The following is a 12,119-nucleotide window of genomic DNA, read 5'->3' on the forward strand; positions in this document are numbered from 1 at the left end:
CGTCGATATCAGATCCTCTGAAAAATGCTTGGCGCAGACATGGTTGGTAGGCATTAGAGTTCGGTCTGCCCTCAGATGCTCTAGACGACTGCTGTCGGACGGCGCTTTGAATAAAGGCATACGCTCTGCACAAGTCTGGTATCCAGAATTGCAGTTCGAAACGAAGCACTTTCTACCCATTTCAAACGCCCATCAGAAGGCCGCTGCCACCTTTGTCGAGGGCCTGCGGCGACAATACCCAAGCAGAAGGTCATGAAACGCACGTGAACAAAAAGCGTGCCTTCAAAACAGCACGGCCGCACATGCAAGCAGCAAGACGAACAGCGGCAGCCACCGCCGAGGCTAGGACTGCATTCCGTAGCGCCCTCTACGACGGCGCCGACCGAGCTGTAACCGAGCCGAACATAACCTGGACGCGAGCGGGCGGCGCTTTCGTGCGCATTGTGGGGAGAGTGTCAGCACCTCTCTTGCTTATTCTTACACCGTGAGGTCAACTGAGATGGAGGGAAAACTTTATTTCCGTCAGATGTAGTTATTTCAATTACAGAATTCCTTCTTCTGCCAGGCGATGCCAGCGCATGGCCTCTAAAATGCATGGTGCGCCAGTGTGTGCGAACGCTGAGAAAGGCGACATGCAAAGCCGGACTTCTCTCTCGCCTTTTTTTCTAAACACGCTGCGGCACCAGTTGGCGCTTCCAAGAAGTCCGTGCGTGGCCTTCGAGACGAGAAGTGTGGTGTGAGGTGCCCTCGCTTGCCGCACACTCAGTGGCACCCAAGGGGTGAACATACCCGGGGAATTTGTGGTGCAGCCTGCTAAAGTTTCGAGTTGCTGTCCTTGAGGAAACCGTGTGACGTGGGTTCAATTCCGTCCAGCATCAGAGAAATTTAAAGCATCTTTTTTTTCTGATTGTAGAGTGGCACATATCCAGTGCTCCACGTCGGCATTTCATTTTAAAGAGTTTCACTGAAGAATGGCACATGCCCATCGATGCCAGCCCCGAAAATGAAGCAAGAGACAAAATTACTGCAGCAAATTTAGGAACGCTTCACAGCCACCACAATCCATGCAAAACCCAGGAGTCTCCAGCGAGAGACTGGAGAAGGAAAGAGCCCGGAGCGAAGAGAGAAGGGCCCCACCGGCCAAGAAGACACCACCACAAAAGGACCAGTGCCTGCACCTGCTAGGGTAACATGGGCTACACAGCCAACCCTATTAGCCCCTCTGCAAACTACTAACACAGTCCATTCCAACCCCAACATGCAATGTTGTACCAAACAGGAACTGCAGAATGCCCTCCGAGCTCAAGTAAGGCAGATGATCCTTGAATGTTTTCGGGGACGAGCTCTGGGAAATGTTCATCAACATCATCATCAGCCTATATTTATGTCTACTGCAGGACTAAGGCCTCTCCCTGCGATCTCCAATTACCCCTGTCTTGCACTAGCCGATTCCAACTTGCGCCTGCAAACTTACAATGCTACATGCCCACAAACAACATTTAATTACACAACTGAAGCAGTACAATCAACAAGCCTTCACATCATTCAATGCCGGGACACAGAATACTCAAAGAATTATACTCGAACAATAAGAGAAGCGAGCGGTACATTGCAAGGGACCCAAACCTCAATATCCCAACTACCCTTACACCGAAGAAAGAGCCCTAGACGCTGACATAACGGAACACGAGATCAGCATGACCCTCCAAAGTACAGTTAAACCTGGATATAACGAAATTGACAAATTCCCGAAAAACTTCGTTATAAAGAGGATTTCGTTATATGCAGGTTCGGCACGAAAATTCGAAAAAGAAATGCTTACCGTATTTACTCGATTCTAACGCGCCCTCAATTGTAACGTGCACCCGTTTTCCGTTTTCGTCGAAGCACTCATCCTTGGAATGTCACACGAGGTAGCAGTTGCGTGGACCGTGGACGCGTGTCATTTCGCACAAGCGCGAGGCATCGGAAACGATGAGCGAGCGTCACGATGGCGTCGTATAGTGTTACAGTAGAACCCCGCTGTTACGTTCCCGGGGGCGGCATTTTCCCCTCTGTTACGTCGTTTTCGGCCGGTCCCGGCACACCTCACATAGAAGCCAATGCATTGGTAACCCCGCTGTTGCGTTGCAACTGTGGGACCGTTCCCACATCATACGTTGCGAACTGCCACCCCGCGCCGGCCCGAGCGGCCATTTTGACTTTTCATGTCGCTTCGCTTTGTGGCTGAAGATGGCATTGGCCGCCCAAAGTGCCGGGGGTGACAACTATGACATATTTTCTATATAAAGATGGTGTCTATGACGCGTTGTGGCCTTAAATTGGTTTTGGCTCATAGATATTCCGTATAAAGTCCAAGGGCGATAACGCAGTCGCCGCGCGCCGTATGCTGTATGTGCGAGTGAAAACGTGCGAGGGGAGCTGACAACCGCATCTAAATCTCGCGCACGCAAGAAAAGCAGGGAGGAAGCGCGCCTTCTTCCGTTGCGCTCGAGGCACCGGCGAGAGAAAAGGGATAGCAGTGCGGCGTCGTACTGTACTCTGGCATCAACTGCGTACTGCGCGGCGGCGCGCAGTCGCGCGGGCCGTATCTTGAAAGCGATCTGCGTTGGGGCAGAGTCTAGCAGTGTAGGTGCGTCAGCGGCTCGTACCTTTGTGCGTGCTGTGTGCTCTCAGCGCTCAGTTTGCGTTGAAGCGATAGACAACAGCACGAAGGTCACTTCGCTCGCTTGTCCAGCGGCGATTCCACACGCTGCCAGCGTTTGACAGCGTGGACATAGAGTGTGATGTGTCACAGTGTGTACCAGCGCGTCCGCAGCATCAACTGGAAAAGGAGAGTGCCTGTTTGGCGGGCTAGGCTAGCTGCAGCAAGCGGCAGGATCAGGCTTGAATGACGGGAGGGGGAAAGGTCACGCCCGCGGCGGCAAGATCGCCGGGTCGAGGGATGCAGGCCCGCCTCACACACGCTCGCACGCACACGTGCGCTCGCTTCGCATTCCGTCGCGGCGGAGAAGGTGCTTCCGGTTGCTGCTCGCGCAAAAATAACAAAATTTGGGGCGAAATCTCTAGGCTGTCGGAGGGGAAAATTCTTTATATCGAGGGGGTCTCCTGCTGCCACTTCATTACGTAGAGGTCTCAAATACATGTGCTTCTATGGAGTAACGGCGGGGAAAAGAAAAACTTCGATATATCCAGGAATTCGTTATATGGAGGTTCATTATAAGCAGGTTTAACTGTATCAAACAAAACACAGCCCCCGGTAGGGACAATGTACAGTGCCGTATTTTCCGGTCTATAAGCCGCACCTTTGTATAAGTCCCACCCCTCTCAAAACGGCAGTTTGTCCGAAAAAAAAATTCATATAAGTCGCATCGGTGTATAAGACACACTTCTTCATTCGGTAAGAGATTTAAAAAAATTAGAAAGACGTTTCAATTCATGAATGTGGGTCACGTGCAAGCGTATGGGTGCCATTCCTATATAATTGCATATGGACACTCCAGGTGTATTTCTGCCGTGGTGGTCGATGTTCTGCATCAAGTCCAAGGGTGATAACACCGTTCCCGCACGCCGAATGGTGCATGTGCGAGTGAAAGCGCGCGATGGTGAGCCGAATCGTGCACAAGGGAGGAAAGTGGGAAAGCAGCGTGGGAGGGAGAGGGGTGGCTTGTACTCGGGTAGCAACTGCGTAGTTTGCCCAGCGGCGTGCGCTGTATCTTGAAAGTAATCTGCAAATTGGGGTCGGTCGACTCGCGGTTTGTGATGTGTTTTGTCACTGATCTCAGGGGCGTGCGGGTGTTCGAAGAGATGGAGAGGGAAGACGCATGGCGACACAGCAAGCAGATATTTAATCACACCACAAACTCAAAAACCTCAAATCAAAAACTCAAATACGCACTGAACAATGAATAAATAAATGCTGACAAAAATACAACCTAAAGAACTAATAAACACTAAACATGTGCTTACCTGCACCTACATTAAATCTGGACGTTTTCTACTCGAAAGTCTGGCAACTCTGGCCTACTGTTGTGACGCTACTAAGGATGGGACGCTCTTACTGAGTTCGTTGTTCTTGTTACACGTATTTTCCCGACGGCAATCTAGTTGATCCTTTCTCAGTGTCGTTGTATTTTCGCCGACCGTCGCATGAACCTTGCTGCATTGAAGTCGGTTCGTTCACCTGCTCATCTTCGGAGCCTGTTTGACCCGGTCGCTGTTGCTGACGTGGCCGGGAGAGGTGACGGGTTAGGCCTAGCGACGTCCTCGGCCGCTGCTTCGTCTCGCTCCTTTCCCTTTCCTTTTCCTTTCATGACACGGTTGGCCTGCTGCCGTTTGCGTTGTTGCTCCATCCTTCTCGCACAGCGCTCGGCAACTCGATCACATGAACCTGGTAGCTCCATGTGCACACCCAACACGTAGCAACTGCCAGACGAAGCCAACCCAGCGCACTCTGCGTGGCCATACCATCCAATCCAATTTTGACGGCAGTTTCCCCCCCTCCCCCAAAAATAAAACAGATTGTGAGCATTATATTACCCCTTCATCTTCTTCATCTGTACATATTCATCTTCATCTATATATATGTATATATTCATCTTCATCTGTAAAGCACAGTTTGCTACACATCCAATCATCTTAAGTAAAATTTTCCAGCAATCATTGCACGATGGTATTCTTCCGTCCGAGTGGAACGTCGGGAAGGTAATTCCAATCCATAAATCAGGCAATAAGCATCCCCCTCTAAATTACAGACCAATTTCGCTCACAAGTATACCTCGCAAGATACTAAATCATATCTTGGCTTCTCACCTAGCTACGTTCTCGGAATCACACACATTTTTCGCACCATCGCAGCATGGATTTCGTAGATCATACTTGTGTGAAACTCAATTAACACTTTTTGTACACAAACTAAACACCATTCTTGACAATAGGTCCTTGGCTGACTGCATTTTTCTTGACTTTTCTAAAGCCTTTGACAAAGTGTGTCACAAACTGCTCATTTATAAATTACGACTACTTAACCTCAATCCCTGCATTTTAATCTGGATTGAAAGTTTTCTTGCTAACTGTTCTCAGTTTGTTTCAGCTAACGGCGCGAATTCTGAAGAATGCACAGTCCATTCTGGTGTACCGCAGGGCTCAGTCCTCGGCCCTGTTCTTTTCCTCATTTATTATATTAACGATTTACCATCTTGCATTTGCTCATCCGTTCATTTGTTTGCCGATGACTGCATAATTTTCCGAGAAATAACAGGTCCGAACGACACCGCTCTTCTTCAAGCTGACATTAACACCGTCTTTGAGTGGTGTAACACCTGGCTTATGGAACTAAGCAGTAAAAAATGCAAATTCATGCGAGTGTCTAGAAAGATTACTAGTTCAACTATTTATCACCTAAATAATGTACTACTCGACAGCGTATCTTCATATAAGTACCTCGGAGTTCACATCAGTAGCAATCTAACATGGGATACTCACATCTCTCATGTTGTCTGCAACGCTAATCGCATGCTCGGATATCTTCGTCGTAACTTTGGAAAATCGCCTTCGTCTCTCAAACTAATGCTATATAAAACACTCATTCGCCCTAAGTTAGAATATGCCGCTTCGGTTTGGGATCCACATTATTATAATTTGGTACATTCGCTTGAACTTGTGCAAAATAATTCGGTGTTTTATACTCTCTAATTACAATCGAATCTCGAGCATCACGGTAATGAAAGCTAACCTTAAACTACCAACGCTTGCTTCTCGGCGTGCGATGCTTCGCTTAAGCCTTTTTCACAAACTGTATCATCATCCTTATCTGCGCGATTTACTAATACTACCTCCCCATTATGTTTCACACCGTCTGGATCATGCTCATAAAGTTGGCATTCCATTGTGTAAAACAGAATCATTCCTACAGTCGTACATGCCACGCACATCAAATGATTGGAATTGCCTTCCCAAATTGGTAGTAACAATCTCAGATCACGAAAAATTTGTGACTTTATTAACTAATGCATTGTAACATCTTGTTGCATTTTGCCTCTTTATAGTGTGGGGATGCGCGACACTCACGCGTCCCCTGATGTTGTTTTCCCCGCATGGCTCCCATAATACGGCTTCGCCGCGTAGCTTTACGGCGGCGGAGTTGCGGCGCATTGCGAGAGATGGCGCGAGTGTCGCGATGCTAACACCACCGAACGGCGGGGTGATTTGGGAGAAAAAGGTCGAAGGCACTCTCTCTTTGGCTTGGGATTGGCGACCAACACGCACGAACGCTTCGCGCGTGCGCCGGCCCACTTCGTGTGACCGTCGCACGAGGCTAAGAGCAGGACACCGGTATGGACAAACGCGGATCGTTTGAGCATGCCACCGTTCGCGTGACTGTACACATGAACGATTAGGCGATGGTGTCACAGCATGGGGCAAACGTATTCGCTCGCTATCGTGTCGCGGTGAGTCGGACTTCCTTGATTTGTCGCGCGCCCATGTGAATGTTCAATTGGTAGTAATTCGGCTAGTGTGCATTAGTGTATGAAAGGTGCAATAAATGCCCTTTTGATTGTTTGCACTACTGTGTTGTCGTTCCTTTGTCCCAAGAGCATGTGTGAGACCCCACAATAGCAAATATTGTATAATTAGAAACACTGGACTACTTCTTTGTATTTATAGTATTTTTTGTAACATGTATTCTGCCTTTTCATAGCTATTATCGCATCTTGTAACTGCAGCGCGCACACGAGAAACGAGGACAAAAAGGTGAAAGCGACAGACAGGCACTGACTCGCAACTCAGTTTATTTTGGGGGGAAATTACACACATATATATAAACCCAGTCTGCCTAAGTGAGCATGTGCAAGAGCATGTGGAAAAATAAAAATAGTAAATATTATTTTTATATTATTTTTATTTTTCCGCATGCTCTTGCACATGCTCACTTTAGGCAGACTGGGTTTATATATATGAGTGTAATTTCCCTCCAAAATAAACTGAGTTGCGAGTCAGTGCCTGTCTGTCGCTTTCACCTTTTTGTCCTCGTTTCTCGTGTGCGCGGTGCAGTTACAAGATGAATAGATACCAACTCGCCCAACTTTCAGTACTTTTATTATCGCATAACTAGAAACATTGTGCTGCTTCTTGCAGTTAAAATTTTGTAGTTTTTCTGTATTTTATACCACTCCCCTCTGTAATGTCTGTTGACCCTGAGGGTATCATAAATAAATAAATAAATAAATAAATAAATAAATAAATAAATATTCGTCATCATGGCCAGCGTCATTCTCTTCAGCGTGCGGCCTGCATAATAAACCGTCGAGGTTGAACAGCTATCTCGCAAGTGGTGGAGGTTGCTCTCGATCCCTTGGTCCTCTACCACTCAGAATATACAAGTCTCGCCATTCTATAAGACGCACCACCGAAAAATCTTGAAAAAAGCCACAACTTAAACACCGGAAAATACGGTACTCCTTACTCCAAAATCTAGATGACCAGGCAATCACCCAACTTACATCTTTCTACTATGAACACTGGTGGGAGGGCATGCTCCCTAAGTATTGGTGGCATGCCAAAATTACTCTCACAATCAATCTAGGTAAACCCCCATCCAACCCATCTCCACCAACCTCGGAAGAAAACTACTAGAGCATGCAGAGCGACTGCAACCATTTTTTGAGGCGTGTGGCTTTTTCCCGGATGCACTCTCCAGCTACCGACCCAATCTGTCTACCTAAGACATTAGAGTAAGTTGCCGAAGGCCCTAGTTGGGCTCAGACCAGAGCTATCCTGGCACTGGATCTCAACGGAGCCATTGACGTGTCTCATGACCTCATTCTTAATGCCGCATCACACTGTGGTCGGTGCACGTCGGGGCTTTCCCGATGGACTGGACAGCTGCCATAGGGATAGCAGAACTGCGATGAGACACAATCCAGCTTACAGGATGAGGCACCAACGCTAGCCTCAGTCTTATCCTCGACACGTCTTAATATCTCCATGACCCAGCTCCCGCCGGTCTTGGCACGAATTCCTGACGTGTGCTGACGATGTGATGCTCTGGGTAAGACGTAGCTCAGATGCCAACATTCAGGGTGCACTTCAGGAGGCAATGAACACGGTGCAGGGTGGGCTCACTGTGCTCAGACAAAAAACTCCTCACAGTGCGTCGCATCAAGCGTCAGACACACCTTTCCTCTCCAATCACAAGTACAACTGGAGGGGAGGAGAATCATGCCCCGGATTCAAACCTAGGACTACACATCAAAGCAGAAGGCAAAGCTACGCACACAGTACATATCAAACGGCAAGTCCACCAGATTATCCACATGATCTGGTGAATCACGCAGACGAGGGCTAAAAGAGACGGATGCACTGCGCATTGTAAGCTGCATCACACTATCACTCAAACCCCCCCAAAAAGGTAGTCTATTACTGCACACTGTTGAATGGTACATATTAGTTGTCCTCTCTGATCGTCTTGCCTGAATTCAGCCCCTTGACAAATCATGCATCACAATACTATTGATACCAGTAAATACAATTGAAAAAGAATTTACAGAGCCATTACCATCCCAATTGACAGAACGACTCTATTGTAGCAATAAAAAATTCAGTTTGTATTTTTGCTAGACACTAAGCATCAATGCATGCCGCATGCCGATAACATATTTCAGGCAAAGCCTCTAGGATGAAGGTGGCATGATGTGTGCACAATAAGTTTGCAAAACCTTCACACAGAGCTGAATGACAGAGCAGCTGTCATGGCCCAACTCACCCTTGGGGTTTATGCTCAGGCCCGCCATGGCATCGGCCAGGGGTGCTCGCTGGTAGAACAGAATGTAGGCATTCCACCAGCGCTTCTGTCGCCGGTAGGACATGCGCTTCAGCATGTGGTCAAACACCTCGCCCATGTACTCGCCCCCAAAGCATTGGTTCTTCATTTCCTCTTCCTCCTCCATGCGGCACTCGGACACTTCGCCATCGTCAAACTTGTACCACCGATATGCACCACCAGGGGGCCTGCATTGTTTTACAGAGGGTTACTCAACGTTTCTTTTTGAGAAAAAAAAAAAATTAAATTTTCTCAACTCTTCCCTATTTCGTAGCAAAAAAAGCTTGTGCGAGAGCGTGCATGTGTGCACATAGCATAGAAATGTTTTGCAATTTACAACCAGAAAAAGTCATAACCTTCACAAATGTCCATCAGTGTGAATTCCTTCAAATTTAGTCAGGTATGTATGGAAGTCAACCAAGTCTCAAGCAAGCAGAGCACTCAAGTAGATTAGGGTTGCGATATGAGCTTGTTGGTTCATGGTGTCAAGGTGAGTCATAGTGCAAAAATTACCAAGAGACACACTGCAGAGACGTGTATTCCCATGTCTTTGATAAGCAGAGTTCCCGGTTGTGACTTCCCGGTTGTGTTCTGCATAGAGCAGTGTCACACGGCAGAGATAAAGTTAGCCCTTCCCTTTATAATGCGCTCTGTATGCCCGGAGGGTCAATAAAATAAATAAATGAAAAAAATTATTAAACATGCTTCCTAACATGGCATGGATATACATTCAACCATCTTTGACTATAATAAACAGTTGCAAGTAGCGCCTTGTCCTGTCTTTGTTCCTGCTTAGTGTGCTGTCACTGGTGGCACTTCATCTTTAGGAAGGTCTATAGGCACAGGCTAATATGGTGCAGCATGTGTCCATGCACCATGTGTCCTCAACAGTTAATAAATATAGTGGAGTCTGCTTTATGGACACCAATTACCATATTTTCTGGTGTTGTGGGGATGCGCGACTCTCACGCGTCTCCTGTGATCCGGCTTCACCGTGTGGCTAAGTTCTGGCGGTGGTCGTAGTGGTTGCGGCGCGTTGCGAGAGATGGCTCGAGTGTCGCGATGCTAGCACCACCGAACGGCGGGGTGACTTGGGAGAAAAAGGTCGAAGGCTCTCTCTTTTTGGCTTGGGATCGGCGGCCGATACACACAAACGTTTCGCGCGTGCGCCGGCCCGCTTCGCGCGACCGTCGCGCGAGGCTAAGAGCAGGACACCGGTATGGACGAACACGGATCGTTCGAACGCGCCACCGTTCGCGTGACTGTACACGCGAACGACTAGGCGATGGTGTCATAGCATGGGGCGAACGTATTCGCTCGCAATAGGGTCGCGGTGAGTCGGACTTCCTTGATTTGTCGCGCGCCCGTGTGAATGTTCTATTGGTTGTAATTCGGCTAGTGTGTATTAGTGTATGAAAGGTGCAATAAATGCCCTTTTGATTGTTTGCACTACTGTGTTGTCGTTCCTTTTTCCCAAGAGCACATGTGAGACCCCACAGTGTATACAAGTCGCAGGTTCTTTTTTGATTTTGAAGCGAAGCGCACTTGCTACAGGTTGTGTGCGCACTATGGAGGTACTGGGTTCGTCTAGTGATCGAGTTGCTGAGCGCTGTGCAAGAAGGACGCAGCAGCAATGCAAGTGGCGGTAGGCCAACCGCGAGTCGCCTGACCCCAAAGTCATCGCATCTGCAAATTGCTTTCAAGATACAACGCGTACCGCTGAGCAAACTACGCAGTTGCTACCAGAGTAGAAGCCCCCCTCCCCCCTCCACTTCCGCGCTGCCTTCCCGCTTTCCTCCCTTGTGCGCAATTCGGCTCACCATCGCACGCTTTCACTCACACATACACCATTCGGCGCATGGGGACGATGTTATCGCCCTTGGCCTTTTTATGGCATATCGTGGTAACCACGATGGCAGAAATGTGCCTGGAGTGTCCATATCATTGCTATCACAATTATATAGGAATGGCACCCATGCGCTTGTGCGTGACCCACTTTCACGAAGTGAAACTTTACTGTAATTTTTTTAATCACGAACAGGCGTGTCTTATACAAAAACTGCCGTTTTGAGGGGGTGCAACTTATAGACCGGAAAATACGGTAAACATCTCCTGGGTGGGTTACGACACAGTGGGCATTCCTGGCTATGTTGGGAAAAATGTTTTAACGCAATGTCTTTGAAGGAAAGCCAAAGATGAGCGACACTGGTAGCAATGTTTCTAAAGTTCTAATTAAAAGCCAGCATGCCTATAATACACTCATCATGGGCAAATGAAAAAAATTGGAAAAAATGTGAATGTTATTAATTTAATTTATTCAAGTTCTGTCTAGAAGGGGTGTGTGAATACTCGAACATTCGATTTCAAATTGCATAGTGGATGTCCGCATTTTGATTCGTGAATTGAATATCTAATATTTGATTTCTTGAATATCGGTCTTCGGTGAATGACCCGGACACGGTCGGTGCCTTCACCTTGGCATTGTTCCTACAGTGTGCAATCTCTATCAGTACAAGGTTCGTCCAGGTCGACAATACTAATTGAAACGATCAACGTGATGAGGACAAAGGGAACTACAACAGCAGCGCGTATGAAAAGCACGAGAGCATGTGCGAAGATCGATCTGATTAGCGACCGGATGGCACGTTGATTGCATCCAATATGCAAGTTCAGTGTGCACACATGCAGATTCGCGCAGGTGGGTGCTTTCTACCCACACATGAGCACACAGACGAACTTGGCATGTGTGCTCGCAGTAGTTGCCAGCAGGTCGACCACGGACCCAAATGCAGTGCTTTAACAGCCATCAATCTAACCCATACGCGCGCTTTCGTGACCGAGCACTGATGAGCAGCCTGTGGGAACATATTAGTGATAAGCTTTCCACGACGGATTGAGAAAATTTGCGTTGAATTTTCACACAACAGCCACACCACTGGCCACACAGTCTAGCCTGTTAGGCCTAACTGGAGCTGCGACGTCGTGTTTCTACGACTGAAGTTACAGTTACCCAATCAATGCTCTGTTCACAACGGCTGTACGAGCCTCGCAACGCCAACAACCGCCTCGCCAATGAAAGCAAGTGCACGGCATGACCGTTGCATGTTCACAGCCGCCATCTTTGTGAAATACCGCACGGTGGCCCCTTGTTCCTAACGCCAGTCATGGGTACACAACAGCGCACAACACTCTCTATTCGTAGCTTTGAGCGACTCGTGACAAAACTAGCTTTGGATTTGCATGGCGGGCTCGAAAATATGTGGCACTGCGCTAACCCGCGGCTGCAGCTACATTTACG

At 48.0% G+C, this 12,119-nt stretch overlaps 1 protein-coding gene across 1 annotated transcript in view; it reads right to left on the minus strand.

Annotated features, from left to right (window-relative positions):
• The window catches only part of LOC119441288 (probable ubiquitin carboxyl-terminal hydrolase FAF-X), a 540,581-nt gene that overhangs the window by 123,868 nt on the left and 404,594 nt on the right, over positions 1-12,119 (minus strand). The window contains 1 exon segment of the mRNA XM_049661116.1: positions 8,765-9,009. Within this exon segment, the coding sequence (XP_049517073.1) occupies positions 8,765-9,009 (245 nt within the window).

This window comes from Dermacentor silvarum, chromosome 2 (genome assembly GCF_013339745.2).
Source record: "Dermacentor silvarum isolate Dsil-2018 chromosome 2, BIME_Dsil_1.4, whole genome shotgun sequence".
Taxonomy (NCBI): Eukaryota; Metazoa; Arthropoda; class Arachnida; order Ixodida; family Ixodidae; genus Dermacentor; species Dermacentor silvarum.